The sequence below is a fragment of the Xiphophorus couchianus genome, chromosome 23, assembly GCF_001444195.1.
Source record: "Xiphophorus couchianus chromosome 23, X_couchianus-1.0, whole genome shotgun sequence".
Taxonomy (NCBI): domain Eukaryota; kingdom Metazoa; phylum Chordata; class Actinopteri; order Cyprinodontiformes; family Poeciliidae; genus Xiphophorus; species Xiphophorus couchianus.
The window spans coordinates 20,759,650-20,786,086 of record NC_040250.1 but is presented as its reverse complement, the minus strand read 5'-3'; the positions used below and the strand labels follow the sequence as shown (position 1 = coordinate 20,786,086).

At 41.6% G+C, this 26,437-nt stretch overlaps 2 protein-coding genes across 5 annotated transcripts in view; one reads left to right on the top strand and one right to left on the bottom strand.

The window, feature by feature from the left end:
* The window catches only part of pdlim7 (PDZ and LIM domain 7), a 37,591-nt gene extending 32,123 nt beyond the window's left edge, over window positions 1-5,468 (top strand). Inside the window, exons 11-15 of the mRNA XM_028009694.1 lie at window positions 283-526; window positions 938-1,118; window positions 1,257-1,377; window positions 4,166-4,281; window positions 4,574-5,468. Coding sequence (XP_027865495.1) covers window positions 283-526; window positions 938-1,118; window positions 1,257-1,377; window positions 4,166-4,281; window positions 4,574-4,660 — 749 coding nt within the window. The 3' untranslated portion in view covers window positions 4,661-5,468. The remainder of the gene's footprint in view (window positions 1-282; window positions 527-937; window positions 1,119-1,256; window positions 1,378-4,165; window positions 4,282-4,573) is intronic.
* Window positions 5,469-6,931: 1,463 nt separating this feature from the next.
* unc5a (unc-5 netrin receptor A) overlaps window positions 6,932-26,437 on the bottom strand; it is a 176,443-nt gene continuing 156,937 nt past the window's right edge. For all 4 annotated transcript variants that reach the window (XM_028009727.1, XM_028009729.1, XM_028009728.1 and 1 more), the window contains 4 exons: window positions 16,387-16,536; window positions 14,224-14,388; window positions 13,927-14,105; window positions 6,932-10,316 (listed from right to left, as the gene is read on the bottom strand). In XM_028009727.1, the coding sequence (XP_027865528.1) occupies window positions 10,151-10,316; window positions 13,927-14,105; window positions 14,224-14,388; window positions 16,387-16,536 (660 nt within the window). In that variant the 3' untranslated portion in view covers window positions 6,932-10,150. The remainder of the gene's footprint in view (window positions 10,317-13,926; window positions 14,106-14,223; window positions 14,389-16,386; window positions 16,537-26,437) is intronic.

Below are 26,437 nucleotides of genomic sequence, written 5' to 3'. Positions count from 1 at the left end.
AGTCACATAAAGACGTGCGATTTTTATCATTAAACTGCTCACAGTAACTGCATTTAATTACATTTTCAAATGTATTTATATTTATTGATTCTCTCATTGATCAAACAGGGGAGGAAATGGTAAAAATAACAATCCCAGTAATACAGTTTTTTTTTAAACGTCATTAAATAGAATTTATCATAATGATAAATCAAATCTTATCATGACGAGAAGTTTATCACGATAAATGATAAGCGATAAATGCCCATCCCTAGCTAAAATTGCTTGTATGTCCAACCCCAGGTTCAAAAACGGCAGCGGCGGCGGCGGGAACTTCTGGTCCCTCCTGCAGACCGCCGTGGGTCACAGACCCGAAATTTGCTGATCGATACCGGCCGGACAAAACCAGTACCGTGGTGACCCAGCACCAGCAGCCAGTCCAGCCGACGCCCATGCAGAACCGCAGCTCCATCCTTCAGGCAGCGCAGCAGGCGCCCGAAGACAGCGGGAGGACCCCGGTGTGTGGCGCCTGCAACAAAATCATCAGGTAACTCCGTCCCACAGCATCTGCGCCCTAGAATAATGTCGCTGTTTGCTCCTTCCAGAGTCCTGTTTGAGATGATGAATAATTTAAGGTGGTTAATATGCACAACGGCAGGCTGCGTGTCTGCTGCAAATTAAGGCCGTCAGCATAATTCACAGCGTCTGGAGACATCTTTTATCACAGAGGACAAGGATTATCCTGTCATCTCTGTGAGAGACCTTAGTTCTTATTCTGCAAGCAAACAGAGGAGCTGTTCTTTAACATGCAAAGACACAGAGCGCTTAGGAGAGCTGAAAACATGCCTAGTTTGTGTTTACAGAGATCACTAGGCTTTTGCTGGCTGCTATTGTTAGTGCATCTCTGTTTTGCAGTGGATTCTAGAGTGAACTCTGATGTGATGTGAATGTTTTCCAGGGGTCGGTACCTGGTGGCATTGGGGCGTTCCTGGCACCCTGAGGAGTTCACATGCTCCCAGTGTAAGGCGGTCCTGGAGGAGGGCGGCTTCTTTGAGGAAAGGGGCTCCGTCTACTGCACAAAGTGCCACGATAACCGCTACGCACCCAACTGTGCCAAGTGCAAGAAGATAATAACAGGGGTAAAGCCAGAAAAATCCGCTCGAAATCTGTTAATACACGGGAGGTGTATCGAATGTGAAAAATGATATAGTTGTTGCTCTGCGAGGAGATTATGTTCCCCACGGCTGGCTTGATGCAAATCTTTCATCCGCTTGCAGGAAATCATGCACGCCCTGAAGATGACCTACCACGTTCAGTGTTTCAAGTGTGCAGCCTGTAAGAATCCCATCAGGAACCAGGCCTTCTACATGGAGGAGGGCGAGCCTTACTGTGAGAGAGGTGAGACACCGGACAGCACACAGTGGGCTCCCCGGGTTCAGTGTCCAGCTGTGGCAACAACAGCAGGCCATCTGACACACACACAAACATCTTCACACTCACTACCTGGGCTTCTATTACAAATGTGCGCAAAGCTTTGTCAATATTCTGCTAATGTCGAAGAAGCACAATTTCGCAATTAAATAAGAAAGGCAATTAAAATCACATGTAAATACGTTTTTCACGGAACAAATAATTAAAAAACATGCCACGCCATCATCCTCCTGTTACATCATCCTCCTAACAGACTGTTATTTCCACCAGTAATAACACTCGGTTGTTGATCACACTGATTTTGAGACAGCGGAAAAAGTCTCACCTTAGCGCAAAAACTTTTTAGCAATAAATGAGAGTTTTTTTCAAAATCGGTGTTTCCAATTTTGCAGATTTACTTTCTTTAATTCCAATTTGTGCGATTATATTGTCAATAGAAGCACAGCTACATCTGCTGCTTTCACGCCTCGGTAAAGTGATCCCTATGATGCATGTCCTCTCTTAATATGCAATGTAACCATCTCCACAAAATAGGGTGAGAAAATAAAATGTTAATGCTTCTATCACGGATATAAAAAATGTGAAATCCTTTTAGGAATGTTGCAACGGGAATGCTTGGTTAATGGCATGTTTAAATATGTTTGTACTCAAGTGTTGGGGTTATTTAGCGGGTCTCCATTTATCAAAGTTGTGTTTTTTTTTTTTCTTTTACAAAAATGATCCTTTATGACTTAAAATGGCTCAGATGTTGAATGACTCTCCAGCGTTACCTCATTTAACGTGTGGATATGCAAATCAGCACAGTCTGGCTGCAGCTGCTCTGCCTCAGCTCTGCTCGATCACCGCCGAAGGGCTCCGAGGAAAGTTTACTTTCCGTTCTGGCTCCATTTTTGTAGGACTTTTGTAGGACTGTAGAGTCTTCTGCTCTGATGTGATGTCCAGTTGCTTTCTGCAGCCACATGTTGCTCCTTTAATGTTGCTTCCAACAGCTAGCTGAAGGTATGTCACACGTAAAACTCTAGTTTATGTTATGAGGTGTTTATCTTCTCTGGCAGAAGGCTTCACGTTTTTTTGATTGGCATCTAAAACTTCTGTTAGGATGTGCTAAATGGGCTCTTGACTTTTAGCCACAGTTGCAATGGAATGGTTTACATAAAAGCCTATTTGTGTGTTAAAATGGCCCAGTCAAAGTTCAGATTGAAAACCTTTTGAGGATCTACAGCAGGATTTGATTAGTGATGATCGTGATCCGGTGTGACTAAGCTTCGAGTGTTAAATTTGTTTTCTTTCTCAGTAGAATGAACAAACATACGTGGGATGCAAATGTTTTCTCATCTTTCTAACATGGCAAAATGTGCAATAGTTCAAAGGGTATAAATACTTTTTCAAAGCACTGCATGTGGGTTTTGGTGGATCTGTTGGGGGTGGAAGGATAAGCTGAACAGACAGTGACATTCAGAAAGGAAAAAATTGTAACAGGAAGCTTATTTTCAAATCAAAGATAAAGTCAGACTCCATTTTACAGCAACATAATACAAAGCTTTGGCAAAAAAAAAAAAGTCCTGAAAATCTGCATGCACAGATTGATTAGTTCCACTGCCAACTGAGAAACATCTCAACCCGTGTAACTTCACGCCCGGATCCGGTGCTACATATTTATTATAAATGCTTACTGGTGAGAAATCCACGGGTGAAGTGAGGAGGGCTGACACGCCATCACACAGCGTTGACTTTGTGATGGATGTTTGATCTTTTCCCTTCAGATGGAGGAAGCAGTTCAGGCCACAGTACAGAAGAAACGCAACCACTGTTTGTTCTCACTGTTTGTTTTTCTTAAAAACTGCCTCCTTTGTAACAGAAACTCACCGCAGTGCATCGCATCCCTTCCTTTCTCCAGTTTCTTCTCTAAGATGGTTTTTCTCCTCCCTTTATCAGGCCATTTGTCAGAGAGTTTTGTAAAGCATCGCTCCGAGCTTTTGTGTCGTGAATTAGGCGGCGCATAGCAGTCAATCACAAAGTGTGATGTTTTCATCTGCTGTAATCTATTTAGCTCCAGTTTACCATGCATTTTTCTCTGTTGGCTTTTATGAATGGTGTGTACGCTTCCATTATGCCATAAATGATTTAGCGGGGCGGCGGGCTCCTTGCTCACCGCTGACGCTCCTGACGTTGCACGACTGCTTTATCAGAGCAGAAGCCAGAAAGCCAAGTGCTCATATTCTGAATAGCGCCTTTAGCTCTGATAAACATTCTGCTGCCTCAGCATCTTGCAGGGATTGAGCAGCTCTCAGCCACTCATTCCTGAGAAGCAGCATTATAACCCGACACTTCCCCCAGAGTACTTGTGATGAAAGAGACCGGCAAAGACCGGTCAAGTATCCAGAGTAATACTTCCGCCCTCCTCCCTCCATCCTAATCCTTCCTTAAACTGTGCAAAAAACCCCGACTGCTGCACAAAATGCCACAAAACTTCCACGTCGTCCAGCAGCCAATGAGGAGAGGAGCCGGCGTTGTACCCGCCGCGGTTCAATTCCTTTAAGTGGCTGTTTGATGGGAGATATCGTCGTAAACAGTCGAGACCTCTGGTTTTATTAAACATAAAGGCTTTTACAATCCATGTTTCTGAACTTCCCTTTAAGGTGAAGTGATGTAAGAGAGGAGGTCATGGAGATGTCCTGATCTGATCTCATAGATGAGAGCAGTTCATTTTTTTCTCTCTCATTCTTTCATGTTTTTTTTCTTCCCGTCTCTCCAGACTACGAAAAGATGTTCGGTACCAAATGCCATGGCTGTGACTTCAAGATTGATGCCGGCGATCGCTTTCTGGAGGCCTTGGGCTACAGCTGGCATGACACGTGCTTCGTCTGTGCTGTAAGTCATTTTGATTGATTCAGGTTCTCTCTTCGGCCCATATCTCCCTTCTGTCCCCGTCCAACCGCACCTGAACAATCTGCCTCTTCCCTCGGTTTCTGTCCTTTAACTCGTCACCTGCTGTCTGTCTCGCGATCTCCGTCTCCCGCTCATTTCTGTGAGGAAAACTCCCGAGTCGAGTAAATAATATCTACAATCTCTGCCCTGTTGAAAACTGTGCATTGGTGAAGTCTGTCTCCCCTGCCCTGGTTTCTCAATCCATTTCTCTGTCTGTCTTCTTTCATCTGTAAAGCTCTGCCAAATCAACCTGGAGGGGAAGACGTTCTACTCGAAAAAGGATAAGCCCCTGTGCAAAGGCCACGCTTTTGCTCCGGTGTAAGAGAGCCGACTACACCTTCAGAGGAAGCAACGCATCTCCCACCACCTCCTCTTTATCCCACCCCGCCCTCTGACAAACTCCACATCCTGTCTTTGCCAGCCACACACACGGAGTTGAGCGCAAGCTTCTTTTCTATCCCGCAGACTTTGTTTTTATACGCCGAGCTCAACGCCAGCTTCACATACAGTCCACCTCACTGCCTGCAAAGACAAAAGCTGCACTGCAAAACTGGAAGTAAGCAAAGAATTATTTCAACTCCGTGACTACTTGATTTTTATCTAAAAATGGAAAAGGTCGCTCTTGTTTTTTATCGAGATTCATTGCAATCATCCTCAATCTCTCTGTAGTGACATCGGTGGTTTAAAGGAGTCAGTGAGCCTGTAGTAATCGCACACCTGCAGTGCCCTTTAATGTGATGGGAAGCAGTCAGGCAGCAAAGGGGGGCTGCTGCTTTCTGCCTGATTGGACCGAACCACCAGCCCTTCCAAGAAGCGTGGAGTGGTGCAGGTTCCACCTCAGTGCTGACGAGTCGGAGCTCGTAGTTTAGAATGTTTGATGGGGAAATCCTTAATTGGTCACATTTTAAAATATCACAGATGTGTTTTATGGAAATCCTCCATAATGTAAAGAAATTCCTCTTTTCACATTTCCAAGCCAAAAACTGAATCAAACTCAAATTTTTCATTGTGACATAATATCATGACACCTCATTGCTGTAGCTCCGTACCGTGTATTTAAACTGCTTCAGATCTGGGCTGTGTGTGTTTATAGCTTACATTTTCAAATAAAACTATTTACTTAACCCACGGAAAAAGACTGAGGTGCTTCTTTTTGTTGTTGTGTTTTTACTAAAATGTTAAACCCAAACTTTTTTAGTAGGTCTTCATGAGTTAAAAAAAACATTTTTCTGTTCAGACATTTGTTTCTGTCACATGGCCTTGATGGATAATTATCTTTAAATCTCCAACAGTGGGTTGCTTCAGTATTTATTGTTCAGCATAAAATATCTGGGTTTATTTTTCAACCAAATCATCTCTGCCTGCTTCCATTTCATACAAACTATTTTGAAGACATTTATTGTTCTCTTGTGAGTCAGTTTATTTCTCTGTTTGGTATTTTGATGAATATTGAAGATAATTATAATCCTGCATTACATTCTGAAAATGTTGCACCATATTAACCTTGACCATAGATCTGATCCCTGTTTGAATCAGAACTACTGAGATTATGAATGTGAGTAACCTCCTGCTGGATGATTAACCACGTTCTCTGCGGATTATCGGAGCAGTTTTTAAATCTTATTTGTCAAAATGGGTGGCAAGTGTGTATGGGAGATGTGTTTTGACCTCTGGCTCTCATCAATTGTTGCCTGGTGACGTTTATTGTGCAAAATAATCATAGAATGGAAAAGTACAAAATGTGGGAGGCAGAAAATGTTGAAGGCCCTTTGAAGTTGGTTACTTAAACCGAGAGATTTTCTAAACGACAAATAGCTGAAACATCCAAAATAATAAATAGAATCACTAAGTCATAGAACCGCGCCGCGTCTCTGCAATGTGAACTGAGTTTAAACTCCGTGGACCGCTGTGGTGGAGACGGTCTGTTCTGAAGTGGAAATTTTGTGCTGACCTTGCACATTTGTTGCGCAAGTGTTCTTTTCTCAAAAGTAACTTTTTTTTTTTCTTTCTCCAAAATATAACACTGTTTATGTGTCTAGAATGAAGTCTAGTAATCATCTATGTGAGCTTTGCATCGTTTGCTTTGCTGCACCAAGCTATTGTTTTAGATATGATAGCGAAGTTAACCATCAGATCAACACAGTGCTGAGGTGTTTTTTTATTGGCTGAACTTTTCAGCTTAAATGTCACTAATTTCAACCCATCATTAAATTAAAAAAAAAAGTGTGGGATTATTTTTCCACTTGGTCTGATTTTTGTTTTGAGATTGAGACAAGTTATCTGATGAAAATGAATTATCCTTTAAAAAAATCTTAGATGAATATGTTGACTGTCTATGAATAATATAATTTAATTTTTTGCAAGTAGAAACTGCTGCTGTCTCTGCAGAAATTGCTGTTGTGGGTGAACATGGATTTGTTGTGTTCTACTGTTTCTGCTGTAACTGCGACTGAATATTTTTTGCTGGAATTGGATCACTCAGAGAAATTAAACAAAATATAACATAATGAAAGTCTTAATAGTTGTTTTAAGAGGACCTGAACACATTGTCTTTTTTTATTATCCATTTTAATGTAAATAATCCAGTCCTTAATGTAACAATATATAATTTATTTACAACAATTTCCGATTGAATTACTATACATAGGTTTTTGAAATGTCATAGATAGATATATATACATAAGGCCAAGTAAATACTTGAAAGCACTTAGAAACGAATTTCCAAAATTCTACCCACAAATCCATAACATTGTCCAAAAGTACAGAACATCTCCCTTAGCAGAAGTTTTTCCACTGCCACAAAAGTTTTGACAACAGTTTACATTGACGATAAGGAACACAAAAGGTTTTTGGTTTTTTTAAAAAAAAAAGAAAAACTCCAAACAAAGAAAACAATAGAAGGATTATACAATTGCATAAGCGCTGTGGCATGTAATAAATACAGCATTTTTGACTTGCAGAAAGGCAAGGGACATTGAACCAAGGAACTAAATAGAAAACCCTTCACAAGTACAGAAGTCTATTGTTCTTAGTTCAAAAAAGAAAACAGTTCAGTCAGTGACAGGGAGGTCTGCACACACACACACACACCCACATACATACACAACACACACATACTTAAATATGCGCACGTCCTCCACACCGAATAGTAATGAGTGACAAAGAATACAGTGCTGAGATGTATCACAGGGTGAATTGACAGCATAAACCCTCCAACAAAGCATTTGTGTTACAGACACGAGTCTTCCGCAGAGCTATCAGTCTGAGATTTTATCATGAAATAGCCGGTGTTCATCGCACAGTAACTGCAGGTGTGCTGCGTGACTCAGATGTGAAGATAGATGCTGTGCAACATTACTGAAAATGTGCTTAGGCAACACATCCAAGACAATGACAAGGGTGCTAAAACTTCCCGAGCTACAGTCTGACTGCACAACTGCCGTGGCTCATCCCCCGAACATGCTGCGTCAACAAAGTCCGAGGACTGATGTCCTCGCTGACTCACCGAGCGCTGGCGACTGCTTCCACCTTTGTGTTTAAATGCTTTCCAAGTGGTGGAAATAAATGACCGAGGATGAGAGCGAACAGAAACTTCCTGCGAAAACGGCCTCTAAACCCTTAACACTGCAAATCACTGCTAGATCGCCAAAGAACAGGATATAGGCAAACACGTCACGGTTTAGACTTGACAAATGTTGCGCCAGTTAAGTGTTGCGTTCTTCTTTTTTTCTTTTCTTTTTTTTGGCTTCATATTAAAATATAATTTACATTTGTTTACAAAGTGATCAAATTATGCATCGACTTTCAGAAGGAAAAGAAAAAACCTAAATGATGGTAACTGACTGATTCTGCAAGTACAAACGGTGTCAAAACGGCTGTGATGGATACGATATGAGGATGTGGTGGACTCAAATGATATTCCTAAAACTTTAGTTACCAACTCTGCTGATATACAGTATGCAAAGTGACAGCACATGGCTGGTATAGAAAAACTATTTACATATTACAATGTGGCGATGATTGGACGTAATCATCTTTTTTTTTCTTTGAAGGATTAATCCAAGGGTTTTTAAAAAGGTAACATTGGATTTTTATGGCATCTTCATATAAAAAGGGGTTGAAAGTGTTTATAAAGGGGTGGAAAGATCCGAGTTGCCATGGGAATCATAGGTTTTAAACCCGGTGAAAGAAAAACAGGCGCTTTTCCACCACTGAAAAGAAAAACGTAAAGGTACATTCCAGATATCTGACAATCGTAAAGGAATCCATTGAAGTTTAAAGGTTGAGACATGGATGGTGGGATGGAGAAAGGGCCTTTCCTTCCAGCTTTAAACAGACAGCTTCACATGCAACCCTGAGGCAGACAGAACTATGGCTAGTTTGGGATTGCTCACACCGTCTGTGAAGTGCACTGCTGAACCTGTGGGGTTTTCATCAAGCTCTGTTTATGGTGCCTGACATGACACATCCATTACTAAGAAATTACTGTGGAAATTAATGCTAAATAAGTAAGAAAAAAAAGAGAGAGAGAGAAAACACACACTTTCCAGCGTTGCTTTGGACAAACAAAACGACTTTGTGAATGAGCCGTTTTCGACTGCGAGACGGCTCGTCTCTGATGTGGAAATGCCGTTTGCCACGCGGGCAAATATTGAATTCCCACTAAAATTGCTTTATAAATAACATAAACAAAGCTGCACAATTATCCTTTCAACGTGACTAATCTTGTGACAATTTTGAAGAATTTGTTTTCAGATTTTCGGTGGCAAAGTGTGCTAAATTATTCATGTAGTTTAATAACCCTTTTTTTGGCCATGTTCGCGTGCTGGAGAATGAACGTAATCAAGGAGGTGAAACATGTCACTTTTGACGACATTCGCTGTTCGCATGAATGCAGCGAGAAGGCCTTTTAGCGCTATGGCTCCTTCATTAGCTGAGAAATCTAAAACGCACAAAAGCAAAAAAAAAAAAAAACTTCACATGATGAATGATCAGAGTAATATACTGCACAAGATGAAACAAAATCAAAGGATTTCATTCTCAGGGTGGAGATGCACTATAACCGACTCCTCTCCTAAAGAAGAAAGGTTCCAACCACACACACGTATTGATTTCGAAGCAGAAAAAGCTGCGAAGCATCTCGCTGAATCAAGATGTCAAGATGTTACATTCACAGTAGTGATACCGGCTGGACTAACAAAATAAAAAAAAAAAAGAAGCACAGACCGTGATGAGACGGGACTTCTGGGGCATACAATCTGCTTTTAAACCTGCAATGTGCAGGCGGTGCTACGCGCCATCGTGGTCGTTTACACGCAGGACAATGTGTCTGAGATAATGTCATGGTCACCTGCCAATTGCATATTTCACCTGAACTGACTGACGGCCTCCTTGTTATTCCGGGTGTAAAGCAGGCTTTTCAAACCAAGTTCATAAAAGATTGAGAGGAATTTGCAACATCAGCTGTAAGTTAGAACCTTGCATTTGCATATTGCTCCTTCTTAGCTCGCGGAACAAAAAGTGAAAGTGATATTATGTTTAAAATATCGTAAAACTTTCTGATGGAAATGCACGACTCAGCCTTCACCCTAATGAAATCTGTCGTTTAAAGATGTTCCTTACTGTTTGGGGTGTGAGTAAAAGGACACGATCCTAGATAAACTTTTCACTATCTCCTAAAAATAAAGAAGAGACACATTGGGGCAGCGCAGCTCTTTGTTTCCTGCTGCTCTTAGTGTTATGTCTGCATGTTGCTGTGTTCTGCACCAGTGTCTCTCCCTCTTCCTCCCTCTCTTCTCTCTCCGTTTCTGGGTTAGCATTCGCCGTCAGAGACTAGGAAAATCATGGCCTCCTGTTTGCCGATGTCAGCCATGACCGTAGCCAGCTGGTTGATGTTGCCGCTGTGGAAGTGCTGCGCCTCCCACAGGTCCAGGATCACAGAGGTCGGGCTCGCTTTGGATGCAAAGAAACTCATGTGTCTGCGGAGCAAAGGAGACGAGAGGCAGAAGATAATGAGAGATCAGAAAAGGCAGCTTTGCATTTTCTCTCCTTTAGAGAAGTCGTAGAGAGAGAGAGAGAAAAAACCTTTTCAGCTGATATTTTGTGGCGCTGCTGCGGTTTTTGTAGCTCTGTCAATGTCAGCTTTTGTTCTGCATCACAGCACTACATCCCAACCAGTTCTGCCTCTTGAAGCTAAAACCAAATCCAAACTAGCAAATGTGGACCAATGTGTTGGCCTTCAATGCTGTATCTCAAACTGAAATGGTTTTGAAAAGTCCAACCTTTTCTTTGAGTACATTTATTCAGTCAGCACAAAATTATTGTTATTTTAAATAGAATCCCCATTGGCACAATTTTTGGCCCTCCTGACCCTCTTTTAAAATGAATAAAACCTCTAATCCAAGTACATTTCAGTCAGATAGCATCTTTTACAGATAAAAACTACAAACACAGAGAATGCTAACTAAACTACAACGCCAATTTTCGTATGTCAAATTGACTTTTTCATAGCTTTAGATGATGTGGCAGCCATTCACTCACAAATCACCTCTCCTCTTTGGAGCTTGAGTCCCTTTGCTGAGTTTCCACCCCTCCCCACACAGCTCCATCAGACTAGTGGCAGCAGCAGTTGGCAAACACCTGGTGGAACTGAACACCTGCTGAGCTAATCGTACAAACTACATCTCAACCCAACGCTCCTAAACACGGTAGTAAACACCATAATGGAAAGGCATTGTCAGAAAGAGAAGAAACTTCTTAAAGACACAAAAGCCATTTGTGAAGTCAGATTTCTTTAAGGTAATATTTTTGTCACCTTCCCAAAATAATGGTTTAAGTCATTAAGACAACCTAGGCCATTATTTTAGTAAGGTGGCGATTTGATATATACAGCATTTTCATAACAGCTGAAGGTAAAATAGTTACTTGATTGTGCTGTAAAATGTCCCCATGTGCTTTTAAATAAAATTATTGCGGGCCATCGGGTCTTTCAGCTTTGAGATTGATCCAAACTATATGGCCCAATCAACACACTGCTAGTCATCAGACATAAAATCAGCCTTCTTCCATTTCAGTCCACAGGCCCAATAAATCCTGTGATGTGAGTTGAATAAAAGAGAAAACCCAGGGCTCTAAATGAGAGAGAGGGATTGTACTTCTAGTCTGAGAAGTCACATTAGAATAAAACTGGCAGAAGAGGGTTCTGCAGAGTTTTGACAGCAAGAGTATCAACAATGGTGTCACCCAAATTAGGATTTTTCTTCTTGACTGAATAAATGTACGCACATTAAAGATTGCTTTCCTGGGATTGCCGTGGTGGCGTAGTGGATAGCGCGACCCACATTTGGAGGCCTCAAGTCCTTGTCGTGGGTTCGACTCCCAGACCCGGCGACATTTACCGCATGTCTTCCCTCCTCTCCTTCCCCCTTTCCTGTCAGCCTACTATGTAAAAAGGGACTCTAGAGCCCACAAAAAGACCCCCTGGATGGGTGAAAACAAAAAGTCTTAAAACGAAGAACTCATTTTAAGACTTTATTTTTAAACAACTTTAACAATAGTGAATTTGTCCACGTGTGTTAACTGCGTAGCCTTCATTGCTTTATATTTGATGCTGCAATTGGCCCCGAATCTCATACGGCAAATCCTATATGAACCTTTGACAGTTAAGTCGGATGTGACCTTTTCCATCGTAGGCGCGGCACCTTCCTCGATCAAACCCAATCAATGACAACAAAGCGGTGGCCCCGGCCGGCTGCAGTTTTGATGTCGTGCAGGACCTGATCCCCGCAGTAGCTGAAGATGCTTGTTTGATTTAAAAGCCTTTTTCTGTTCTCCAAATGTCCAGGGTCTTCAGGTATGACATTAAAAGAGCAGCACAAACTCTGGAGTGCTTTTTTTGGAAGGGAAGAGACAGACAATGAGACGTGTTTTAGAAAAGCCAGAGAGTCTGTTGTTTCCTCGCGTCTGCTGTCTGCCTGCTGCAGCATTTCGTTGACGGCTACTAACATGTGACTGCTTTGGCTGTACACGCAGTGCCGACAACACTGTGTCATTTCAAGCCAGCTGGATTTTATAGCGCAAGCGACTTCCCGAAAGCAACAAAGACAAGTGTTGGTCAAAAAATATCTGGAGATGAGCTTCTGTGTCATTAACCAGATTTAAAAAGAAAAAAAAACAGCCTGGCGTCCAACGAGTCAGCCGTGCTTATTCACCTCGCTGTGTGAAACCCCGGCTTATCTTGTGCAGCTCAGACACAGACGTTAGCTCAGTCTTGGGAGAGAAAGATCAAATAAAAGGTTCTTGGCATTTTAAGTTTTATTGATCGGTCCTGTTCCGCTTGGTCTGAACGCTTTACGCAGTCAGAGACAAACACAGAAATACAGCGTGACAGAATGCCAAGCAGCTGCTGCCTTTTCAGGAAAACATGTTGTTAAGGACAGATCAAACAACAAAGAAGTTGTTTCTTTCTTAGACCTAGATGAGAATTGATTATGTTGAGCAGAATGTCGCTAATTAAACCTGCAGTGCATCAATTCCAGGCTGGAATTAATTGGGGTAAATAAAGTTGATTGGACAAATTAGGTGCTCCTATTTGATTTCATTACGAGGTAGAAATTAAATTGGCGGATAGGGGATCAATGTCTGGCCTCACTCTGTTACAGATGCTTGGGTGATAAAGTACAGTAACTGGGAGAGCAAATTGGACTGAGGTCGGCACAGATCCAAAACTATTCCATCTCTCTTTTTTTCTTTTCGGTCGCTGGTGGGCAGCTAGCTTGCAGCCTTTCCAATTACAGCTGTTAAGCAGGATGTCGCAGCCAGAAGTTTAGCGGCAGACTTTAAGCTGCTTACCTGTTTCTGAGGGAAAAGGGAAGACAGGGGTCATGTTTTCTTGGAGGAATGATAGCTGTATCCATCAAGTCCGCATTAATCCCATAATGTTAGCTGAGTCGAAAGAGGATTAGTTTGCTAAGGCATTACCTTGTTTACCTGAACTTTAGAGCGAACATGGATGCACTTCACGTTCATTGATGGTGAAGAATTTTACAAATATAGAGAAAAAACATGAAACTCTGGTTCTGTTTTCTAAATGGAGTGCTGGGGTTTTCCTATCTTTTGAGCTTTTCAACATTGTGTCACATAAAAAAATTTTTTCTGGATTTTATGTACAACTGAGTGGATAATTGTGACCTAAAATGAAAAAGGAAAGTTGGTCTCACAATTTTTTCTTACAAATATGAATTTTAGAAGCATGGCAGTCATTTGACTCTGCAGCCTTTCTGAATTATAAATTGAGAAATACCTTTCATTGCAACTAACTCCAGATGGATTTTCAAATTTTGGCATCAATACTCATGAAGAAAAGCATCACCAGCCATGTTTCATTATGTGGACAGTTTAAAATTTAAAAGCCATGAATACTTTTAAAGGTTACTTCTTTATACACTGATGTCTAACATTTCCACAGAAGAAGTCTGCATATCTGAGGATGTGCTTTATGTATTAGTCTAAGATTACTCTTTGCATGTTCACTGATGCTCAGATCGGTGATCAGATCACGTTTTAGATTATTCCAAAGTTTGCATTTACCGTTCAAGTTTAAGTCTTTGTGCTAGCATTCTCCAGTCTGCTCCGTTGGGACAGGGCGCATCCAGGCTGCCGCAGATCTTCTGTCTGATGAGATACGGGATCTGAAAGGCGCTGGGCCCGGCCAGAGCCGTCGCATTACTGTCCATTAACAGGAACTCAGAGTCCAGACCTCGCGTGTCCTGGTAAGAGCGGCCAAAAGAAACAAGATACACACCTTTGTATGCTCAGCACCAAAAACAACCTGTGTGTGAGTAATCAAAACGCTAGATCGCAGTGGTTGCATGCTCTGACTGTTACCTTGGCAATGTTAAAGTCGAGGGCAAAGCTCTGCCCCTCCCCCTCCACCTGCCACACACACAGCTGGCAGGTGAGCTCGCAGGTGCTGAGGCTGAGCCGCTCCAGAGTGAACGTGCAGTGCAGGTACCGCTGGGAACCGTTCCAGATGTGGTAAAACGGGATCTCCTGCGGAAAAAACATCGCAGCGGCACAGTCAGGGCCGCGTGTCTGAAACAGGGCCGCCCACCTGTAATACGCTGAGATTATCATTAATTACGCTGACATAAACTGCAATCATTAGGTAAAAATGGCTACAGGAGTGAAAGGGACTAAATTTGCAGTTGCTGACAAATAGGATCTTGAGCGGCAGTTAAAAAATGGCTGGCTGAGGATTACAGAAAGTGTCAAACGAGGAGCTTAAATGCTATATCTGGTTCACGGTTTCCTCTTTATCCATTTTTATGCGTTTTTCTTTTCCCGCAACTACAGAGCTGTAAATGATGCTAAACATGAAATATGCCAAGGGGCACAGATACGTACACATGCATGCATAACAGCTTGGAGTGTATCTGCTCTGATAGAGCTACGGTACAGTGTTTCACTGAATTTATCAAGACTGACAATTTCAACATTTTTATTTCTGTTGCTCCATATTCATGCCTCATTTGCATAACCCAGGAGAAGCAGGGTAGAGGGTAATGCTGGAAAAAAGAAAGCTTAAAAAAAAACCACTTCCCACTTTCCTCCGAGTTCAACTGCTAACAAGACCTCTCTTGGAGAGTCAAGTGGGCCTGCAGTGCAGGGCGCCGACCAAATGGGGGCACTGTTACCCAGTCGGACCATCGGAGGGCGGTGGGTGTAGCACGCAAACGTCTTCAAGCGGCTCCAGGGAGAGCAAAGGTCCTTCTGACTGTGCTGCTGAGCGGGGAACAACACTTCCAAATGAACAGGCGCAGTCCAGAGAAATAAGCTTTTGCTCTGGGTGCATTGTTGCAGCCCCTGCTTGCTTGGCACAGCCTGCGCGCTCTTTGGGGACCCGGTGCTCAGTGCTTACATAGTTACAGCCAGAACATTTTCTAGCCCCCCCTCCCCCTTTGAATAGCCCTTGTGTTGCCGTCGCAGGACTGCAAGGTTGCTGGCTGTGCAGGTAAAGAGATCAGTGGAGGAGGAGAGAGGGCTTCCAAAAAATTCAACCTGCAAACTATTTACATTCTGCTCCATATTTCATCCGAGCTCCCTTTGAGAGCAGCAGCTAGTTTAATCAATAAGATTGCACCTTTGGGTTCGCGCACACACACACACACACAGCCCACATATACACACTATTAAAACATGCACACAATATAATACAATAAATTACTGAACTACTTGGAAAGGCTTAGGAAGAAATAGACACAAAAAAGCCCCTTGCTTTGAGTGGATATTGGATAGAAGTTGGTTGAGAACATGTCTAATTAAAAATCTGAGCTAAAATAAAAACACGTTTCCACAGAGAATAACAGACCATTAAAATTAATTAGTGGTAACAAGTTGCTTCTAAATAATGTAATAATCAAATTCAAAAGCAAAAGTAAAGAAATCTTCTAAAACACGTGTCAAACTGAAGGCCCGGGGGCCAAATCTGGCCTTTGGTAGTTTTGAATGTGGCTCTCTATGGACTCCAGACACCAAGTTACATAAATTGTGGAGTTTTTCGCGACTCCACGACTGTAAAAATTCACACAAAAGCAACAGATCCCAGCATTGTTTTACGGTAATGCATAACTCGGACATTGTTGCGAATTATGCAAAAATGGCCAAAAACATTGGATTTAAGTCACTGCTAACTCCCACCCGCAGGTGGCAGTATTTCTTACTTTTACTTATTTCGTGCCAGTAACAATGCATTTATACATAAGCACAAATATTGTAAAATTCAACATTGTTTAATTTTAAGTATGCAGAGACATACTGTATATCTATTAACATCTGAACAGTTTGGGTTTCATCAATACATCCTGGCACAACCGGCCCATGAGCACATTCATGATCTCGTTATGGCCCATAAAGAAAGAGTTTGACACTTAAAAGCTGATTCACTAATTTGACAGATTCAGTCAGGCACTAGAATTACATTTCCTGTTCCCTGTCACACTGATCCAGAGCGACCCCCGCCCAACACACCTGGTAGCTGGCCCAACACACCTGGTAGCCGGCTAGCAGCTTGCTCCTCCAGTGCGCCTGGGGCATGTCGTGGATGGAAAGTCGCAGGTTGTGGTAGCTGTCTTTGAAAAGCAGGACATGGGGCTCGTCAATCAGCCGACCCCCGAGCTGCCTCTCCATCTGCATCACTTCCTGACAGGAGAGAAAGTGGCAGAGAGAGGCATCAGAGCTGATAGGGGAGGAGGGTTGGGGAGTAACGTTCGCCGTCAGCATCATGCAGGTGCAGTGGAAATGTGTAAAACAATCTATAACTCATAACAGCTCGCACTTTGTTTCTCACTCGCATGCAGAACCGTTCTGTTGGAAAGAAGAGTTTATCCACTCACACGCTGGCAGAGATAAAAAGGACATCGCATCAAGCCTATTGAAAACTTGGACTCGTACAGATACACGCAGAGCCTGACACACACACAGCATGAGCTTGAGGCATGGATGTGGAACATCTTAGGATCGGGATATTGTGTTCCTGTATGCGGCCCCAAAGATTGGACCAGCGTGTCTCCGCTGAGCTTTTGTGTCCCCCCACAAGGCTTAAGCCGAGTTTGCACGGCCGGCTTCCGGCTGCAGGGTTTGCATGCAAACGCTGCACCCCCCAGCCGGCCGGCTACCTGGGCTGTGATTAAGTAAGTGATCGAGCCATTAGTCAACTGCTCATTGTTCTCGCATGGTGAAACTCCTTAATTTCATTTTTGTTTTTGTGCCAGGAGAGATTTGTAGATGCATGCTTAATATTTTAATCTCAGTGGGACTTGCTCAGTGGACCATTTGTCGCCATCCAAATGACCATCTGGAATGACATGATAATATCCGCAACATCTTCCTCAGATTTAATTTTATTCGATTTTAGCTGGATGCTATATGAATCCCTAAAACAGATTTTTTCCCCCCACATAGGCCGTGGTACAACTTATTAAATTAAGGTTGTACATATTTTCTGTATAAATGTAATAGTTTCTAAGACTTTCAGCTTCCAGTCCATTTTGTTTAGTTTTGCATAAATTCACAGAATCACCATGAATTTACTGCATTTATACAGTGTCAACACTGTAAGGATAAAATTATCTTTTAGACTGTGGTAAGAGGAATAAAGTCTGAAAATACTAATATTTTCAGAATACCCAATTTTCCTTTTCCCCTGTGTTTCTTCTAATTAAAAACAGATTCCATGAATCCATCGTCATTTCTAGACAGTGAAGTAACTTTGATTAAAACAGCAATAAAAAATAAACAGTCTTCTGAAATTTGAGATGTGAGCAGCGTTTTTTTCAAGGAAGATGTGTTATTTGAATCTGTCTGATTGGCGAACAAGATGGCAGCAGGAGGGAAACCAGCCAAAATGAGCCTCACAGTCTCACAGAAGACATATCTAAAAGACGACGGCACCGAACGAGAGACGCGTGCATAGACGGTGGCCATATGTTGAGAGCGACATGCCAAAATGGTTGCCCATGGTTGTGATTTCAGCAAAGACATCTAATTAAGGAGGAGAATGGCTGTAATTTCTGTGCTCACAACACTGATTCAATTTTCTGCCCCTTTCCTCAGGAATAAGCCAGACTGATTCCAATTATAATGGGAAGGAATATGTTAATTATCCAGTTGGAATCTCTACCTGCTAAACTCAAAGTCCTTCACTGAATGAGCAACTCCGGGTTGAGCAGGGGAGCCGAGCATTCGTGTTTACTCAACGCATTGTTAGTTTCTCTCTTATCTTTCTGGGTACATTGCACCTCTTGCTTTGAGTCATCCTAATCATTTGCTTTAAATTTTAATGTGTGATTATTTAGCTGGAATGCGTTGCCTTTGTGATGCTACTGGGCTCATTCTCACAGAAAGGGGAGGTCAGACATTGGCTCTGAATGAAAGCATTGAGGTCTAATGAGTTAATAACAGAGGGCAGTGCTTTCTCCTCTGAAAAGCCCCCCTGCTATTATGTCTCTTAAACATACAAAAGGCTCATTATGCAGGCTTATAAAGAGATTCGTTTAAACAGTTCATAAGCATGATTATTTGTTGGTGGGGGAAGATTAGCATTGCAGATTAGCTGCAGGGCTTTGATCGGGTTTTGACCTATAGGCACCGATCCATAGGTCTGCTTGCAGGAGAAAGAGCGCAGAATGCCAATTATCTTATTATCAACATCTCACTGCAGCAACGAATACTAAGTCGAAATTGGAGCAGTTTGTCAGGTAAAACGCTGACATGCAGGAATTACAATCAAAACGGGACTCTGCAATAACACACAGCCCGGCGTGACGCACATCCTCCGCCTTTTAGGTGTGGCCTCCCACTTAGCTGTAGGTCAATTCATTCCTCTATTCTCAACCCACATGTTGCCATTTTCCCTTCCTACTGTAATCCAAGGGAGGGACAGATTACTGGCAGAACTCTGTAAATCCAAAAATGTGTTGATAATAAATGAAAATGTGTTGTATCTTCTTTTGGTAGCTGGAGTCAAGTGAAAAATAAAATGTGACGCATCACACTGAGAGCTTTATATAATCATATCAGGAGGAAAAAAAGTATTAAAACAAAATTGACTTCAGTGAATAAATAATTAAGAGTAAGGCTGCAGGTTGCTTGGAAATTGGATTGATTGTGTCAGGTGTGTGAGACTTCATCCAACGGGCTGAATACATTATTGGCATTGCAATATTCATAACATGGAAATAAAGTTGAACAAATACTGCATTCCAAACAGCAATAACACTAATATTTGGATGATGATATATTGTGCAACCCTTACTTTGAGGCTCCCTGTTTTTGGTAAAAAGTCCATCTGAATAAAATTTGGATTCATGTGCAGGGTTAAAATGTTACTCAAGTTTAAGCTCAGATTTTTTTTAAAGGCACAAAAACGCTCATTAAGTTTGTTGGCATTTATAAATTAGTTTATTTCTACTCCACATAGCCTGGAGAAGATGGCTTCTTTTTCATACAGGATTTTAAAAACGTGTACAAAACGATCAGCACCAGTCCTAACTTCATGCTGCTTATGTGTATTAGGGGCCTGTGGGGGTGTGCGTGCGTGTGTATCTGTTTTCAGGATTTCAACATATGTTGTGGACTAATAGCCCTCTTTACGCCCCATTATCCTGATAACAAATGGCAGTGTGAACTGGCTAATAGATGAGAAGCTAACTTTGACCACGCTATTTACTCCTTCTGAGCAAAAACAATGCAAGCTTTCGAATATGCTTATCAAATCACACATTAATCACCTTGGAGCTGAATCTGAGTGCATTTGCATTCTCTTCAACTACAACCACGTGGAGCAACAGACGCATTAGGATGCATGAGACGAGCGAGAAATTCAAGAGAGAAGCTCCCTTTTGTTCTGAGGGAATAAAAAAAAGAAGCTCTTGGTGTGTGTGAAGACTGTGAATTCAGAGTCCAACAGAGCCAAGACCACCCCGGCATTCAACGAGCCTGGCTAAAGAGAGCAGGATGGAGCGAAGATGGAGTGAAAAGAGCAGGAGAGACAGAGGGAGCTTAACATTTGTGTCTCCAGATCACTAAAGTGGCCAGCTTTAGCAGGAGAGATAACAGGATTACTGCAATCACGGCCAAAGTTTTCTATGACTTCAACCCTTTTCATTCCCACTCCTCCACTCCTCGCTCCGTTCCCCCCGTCCTGCTGGCATAGACCGGAGCTGGAACTGTGATGGACTGGGGCCGGGCTCCACTGGGAAACAAGAGACACTCGTACAGCTAATCTCCTCAGCCTGGTGCTGACAGAAAGAGGTTAGTGGCTGCACCAAATTCTCTCTTGCAATAATAAAAAAAAAACCCAAAACAAAACAGCCAACTGTCAGGAAAAAAATAAATAAATAACTCAAGCTAAACAAATCAAAAGTATTAGCAAAGCCATATAATTTAAGAGCTGGACTTGCACAACGCTGCAGCTTTTTCTTCTCACAGGAAGGTCAAGCTCTTGGTTGTGGTTTTCTCTTGTACTGGCTTTGTGTATAATAAACTGATTAACTTAACCAGCTCTGATGGGGATTACGAGCTGCGTTTGATCAGTTAATTACTCAAGCTACATGCTGTCTGAAACACAGAAGCTGTAATACTCTTATAAACTCACACCCAACCCTCTACTAATAGCAACACTGTGCCCTCATGTCTAAAAATGTGCCTGTGCAGGGCCTATCCATTTCCAGAGCAGCTCTTTTCAGGCAAATGTATTTGTTTATAGAGAGTAGGCTGGCTATGTGGGCTCCATAAATCTGTGTATTTGTCAGCAGGATGTGACAGGCTTTTCCTCTCTGACTGAGAGTCTATCAGTCTGAGCTCCAGTGGCCGTGCCCGCTACAGTCAACTCTGATTAATAACTACAAATAGAAGGGACTTGTCTGCTCAGAAATAAATGGGGACTGTATTTGCTTGGGAAAAGATGCACATTTCTGCCTGATAAATCACAGAGGAGGATGAAAGAGAACGGCAACACGGGAGCACAGAAATATAATGTAGGAACAATTTCTCAGCTTGGCTCGGTAATAAAGCTGACTGCCTTGTTTAACTTAATGCCACCAATTACTCGCATGTGCTCTTCTGTCTCATCTCTCTATCGCTCTGTCTTATCTATATGTATATATATATATATATTTTTTTTGCTAGAATAGCTGTTACCTTTCTGATGGATGGATCAAAAAAACCTGTTTGTATTACACTCTGCACATGCTTCCTTTCCATCTCTGACACATGAAAGCAAATGTCTCCTCATTTGATGTACTCTGCTCCTCTAGAGGTAGCATAGAAAGTCATAGTGGGAGCACATAAACAGTTTACAAGCCTGTGAAAATGACAATCACAATAATCTCCAGAGGTCAAACAGCGCACGTAAGAATCTGCGGGCAATTATCTAACCAGTGTGACACGCAAATAAACACCCAATTTATATACATTTTACAATCACTGCATGGATAATAATGACACATTTTTAAGGTCAAACATTTTAGATATGTGGGGACGATACAGAGTTAAATGTTAAGAGTTTCTGCAGGTTACACTTTTGTAGCGCTTCATTGTGCATTGAAGCATTATATAAACATAATTAAAGAATTTAAAAATGAAAAATTTGGGATTTTTCTTGAAGTTGAATTGTGCGCGATCACACACTACCACCTGCAGTGGTAGTGGTCTTAGTTTACATAAACAGCTAAAATCAGGGAATCGGTAACAAGATATGAAACTGCAGCTTGGCTGATTTCGAATATTTAATTCAAAGGTGGAGAAAATGGACAGTAACAATAATGAGGAATGAGTCAGCAGCAGCCCTTTGCAGTTCAGGCTTAGCTTAAGAGGGGAGCCAAGACCATAAACACACAGATCCTGTCCTTCACTGACAGACTATCAGAAAAAATAATTATTTTATTAATCCATGCCATCTCAATCTTGATTTCTTTAAGACACTAGCCAGAGGAGACTTAGTTCAAAAGCAGATTTCTGCCATCCTAGAGCCACTGAGCCATGCACAAGCTATTTGATACATTTCTGCAGTGCTGCCACATTTGCATAAGACACTTACTGACAAAAAGTCTGTGGTTATTAGGTTGGCAAACTGTGTGGATCCACAGGGTGTCACTAATTATCTTCCATGTGAGACAGGTGTTGCATAACAGAACATGTTCAATCCATAAAGTGAATAAAGGACATCCGCTTGAGCCGCTATAAAGTTCATTTTGTTTCACTGAATTACATTTGCTTTGGATACTAACTCTGGCTGGGCTTTCTGCACATGCAAAAATAATGTGGTGTCAGGTTCATAAAGCAGCGTTCAAGTAAATAAAGTAACATTCAAGATAAAGTTGTTATAATCTGCTGTGGAGCCGTCTCCATCAGGACTTTCTGCTAGATCAACTCTATTGAGAACTTTAGTCTCTTTCTGCAAAGTGAGGATGTTTAGACTCCTGTCTACAACAGATAAGACACTGACAAGTGGTAACTCCTGCACAGAATCCCACTTAAAAAAAAAAGAAACACCCTATAAGTCTAAAAACCACAGTCGTATATTAGCTGCAGGGAAGATAATAACTTCTAACAGAACCTCACTTCACAAATTCTGAGCTATTCGTTCAATATGTGAATAAAAACTAGGATTAAAATACTTTTTTCCCACTTTAGGCTTGTCTTTTCATATGTATTAATGTTTTAATCACCATTACCAAAGCTCAGCGTGCACATTTATGTCATTTATGTACATTATACAAGTGTAAAACAAATGAAAACAAATAAAATTCCCTTTAAACTCTAGGATTTTAAAATGTTTATATGTATCAAATTTTATGGGGGTGCAATTAAAAATTGACCACAGGGATGTTCTTTCATTTTACCATTACTGTTTGACCATGACTTAAAGGATCTCAAGAAGCAAAAAAACACAACCTTAAATATGAAAACATTCAACTAGGAACATATTGTGATGCGTGAATAGGAATTTGAAGTCATGATTATATTATTATTATTATTTTTGCATAAAAATCCATATGAAAGTTCCTTTTCATAATTTTTAACAGAATATGTCAGATTCTGGTCCTTTTGCAGATAATTTTGAACATGGCACTGTAGAATTAATGTAAAAACTCCAATATATGTTCCCTGTAAGATGCTAAAAGGGACTACTAATTATGTTTAAAAAAATCCAAAACAAAACAAAGCAATAAATAAAGCATGGGCTAATTAGCAAACTCATTGTAGCTAAACCAGGTGGGAGTATGAGATTTATAGAAATTTTGTAATAAAAGTTCTGGAAAAACTAAAATGTGTGAACTAAAACGGAACATCTATGCAATGTAAAGACAGAAAATATCTTAGCGGTTCATATAACAGCAGACAGTTTGCTAAAGTAAAGCGTGAAGAAATAAAAAAAAATAAAAATTGTTGAATTAAAAGCTCACAATGATCCCTCAAAAGTCCAAACACATTTCCCCTCCTTACAAAAAAATCTGATTCGTGCTTCAACCTCTGAAAAACAAATTCAACAGAATGTGGGTGGCTTCTAAACCACTGTTCGTGTTTGGGTTTTTTGTTCTAAAGCACAACACTTGACTCCCGAAACGCAGACATGTGGGCGTACGGGAATAACGCCTAGGTATCGACAAACCCAAAGATAATTTTGTTATCGCTCTGCTGTTCTGTGAAAAACATCCTCAGTTTTCCTATCCTTTGTACACAAATCTGCGTGTGAAATTCAGAGCATCTCAGGTAAATTTTCCCTTCCTGAAGAGACACCTTTGTTTGCACCTTTCCAGTTAATTAGACGTTGCTGATAGCTGTCTGTGTGCCGGGCTGAAGGCTCGGTTCACCGCAGGTGCTTTCTGACAGCCGCGACATGGCAAAACATCAGTGAAGCTCTCCCACCGGTCTAGCTGGGAACAACCCGAGTGCACAGTGAGGGCGCAACCAAACGGCGGTCATGTCGCCTCTGCTGCTGTGCCAGCCTTGGCTGGGCCCATCAAGTGTGGGACACACATTAAATATTAACTTAATTGGTCCCCGCAGAGCCCTGCTAACATATGGCAAGCATCAGACGGAAATGTCACCATTTCCCCAGAGCTCCCGTACACTTAGGATCAAAGACAGTACCATTGGTTCTAATCTGCTGTAATAGTGAGATAAGAGTGAGGCAGGCTTAAGTGTGGGATGCATGTGTCTGTGTGTGTGTCTGTGTCTGTGTGTCTGTCATCCTCCCTGATGGAGGCTTGTCAGAGCAGACTGACAGCCAGCGATAGAGGGAACAGCTCAGCCTTCTTTTTAGTCTGCAGTTTTCTTGCTTCAGAACAGCTTTTTTTCCCTCCCCACTGAACTCCCTTTAGAAGAATAGAAGTACAGCTTGCTTAATTCTTGGAAACCTGCCTGAAAAACAAGGTGCTGTAGTGTTGTCAGAACATTCCCATTTAGTGAAGGTATACTACAGACGAGTACATCCACAGCTACTCCACTGTGCCACCTACTGTGGCATGCTACACTTAACTCTAATGGCAGCCCGAGTGAGGGACTAATCATAAAAGGTGCATTTTAAAGATAGTGATTAGTGATTAGGCCCGACCTCTCCAGGGAAGTTTAATCTCCACTCAAAGTGGTGAATGTACTTGCCAAATGAGCTGCTCCCTTTGTAATAGCACCAAGAGCAGCGTGGAGTCGAGATTACTAAACAGTGAGGGCCGCGTTTTAAATCACTCACTAAAAACTACAAAGCCCCGGAGACGCCGTGGCTTACCACAGAACCAGGTTGTGTGAGAGACGGGCAGCTAATGCACTCAAGGGCGTCGGGGGAGACGCAGAATATGGCGAGCGCGAGTGCTGAAGTCAACAAGCTCAGATGTCTTTTCCTGGCTGAGAGAGGCAGAACGAGAGCTAACTAGAGGAAAGGGCGGCGAGAAAGAGGGTTTTTTTGGCCTCTGAAAGCCTTACTGCATCCAGTGCTGAACACACAAGGTCACTGCAGCAGTAATGCTTGACCAAACTGCCACCAGGTTAACTGATGATCTGACTGCCAGCGAGCGTATAGCTTGACATCCATCAAAGAAATAGTTTTGTTTTTTTCCTTAAATGTGCCAAATTTCTCACACATTGCGTTAGAAGAACTGGAAAGGCTTTAAATTAATTTAAAAGCTATGTGAAAACAAGTAAAGAAAGTGAGATATGATGCCTTGCAAGGATGCACTTTTTCACATTTTGTTACATTGCAACTACGCTCTTTCTGGTGTATTTTATTGGAATTTTTTAGTGGTAAAGCAACACAAAATAGTACAGAATGGTGACGTTTAAGAGATAGGTGGTTTTCAAAAGTTTTTACAGATTAGTAAGTAAGTAAAACTTTATTTAATTAGCACCTTTTAATAAATAAAATCATAGAATTTCACAAGAACCAAAATCGTATAAAAAAACAAGACAAATGAATCATTTAAAAAATATGTTTTCAACTGGCTTTTAAAAGGAAATCAGACTCTGAGGGGCCACTCAACAGAACATCTTGTCTTCATTTGTTTACAGCTCAGTAAGGGGAACCATCAGCAGGCCCTGGTCACCGGACCTTGGGGTATATGGGGTCAGTAGCCATGTGATATAACCTAGAGCTTGTCCACAAAGAGCTCCAAGTCGATAAAAGTATCCCGAATTGGACTCTCCATATAATTATTTTATCAATTTTAAGAGTCACATGTGAAAATTATATCACATGCATCAATTTGTGTTCAGTCCCCTTCACTCTGATGCCCTCAAATGAAACACAAAGTTCACTATTGGTCAGGACCCTGAACATACAGCCTCCATTGCAGTGGGATTCTTCAGAACGAAGCACCTTCCCATGTTAAAATGTGAATGGAAAAATAGAGAATCTGTTGGAAAACCTGTTGTTCACAGATGCTCTCCATCCAATCAAACTGATTTAGTATCTTTCAGGTGCTATGAACTTGCATCTTACATGCTACTGTAACATCTAACCAAGTGATTGTCATGGCAGCAGATGCTCAAATCCGACAAAAACACTTCCTAAAATACTAAAAGTCACCGAGTATGAAAAGAACAGATTAGAAACAGGAGAAAATAGGCATACATTGCACTTGGTATTGCCTTTGCAATATTTGCCATCATTATTATCATCGCAAGAACTTCTAACATTGTGCACCCCTATTGAGCCTGACTGCTTATCAAAGAACAGGCTAGCGTCTTCGAGCCCAGACGTACGGAGCCTGTAGACACAAACCGCAAAGGCCTTGAAGCTGTAATGTCTGCAAAGTCAGTTCTACAAAGTATTAAGCCAGAGTGGCTGAATATAAAACTTTTCACCTTTCTGTTTGGTAAAAAAACTAAACAAATAAAAACGAATCACAATAATTCATTAGTTTGTGTTAACTTTGATAAAATCCCATTAAAATACATTCAAGTTTGTGTTTGTAAGGTGACAAATTGAGCATGAACACTTTCGCTGCTGTACATCACCAGAGGCATTTGCAGCTCTCACCTTATCGTCATCTTCCTGACTTGTGGGCTAATTTCAACGTGAACTCTGAGTGACTTCCACTGTTTA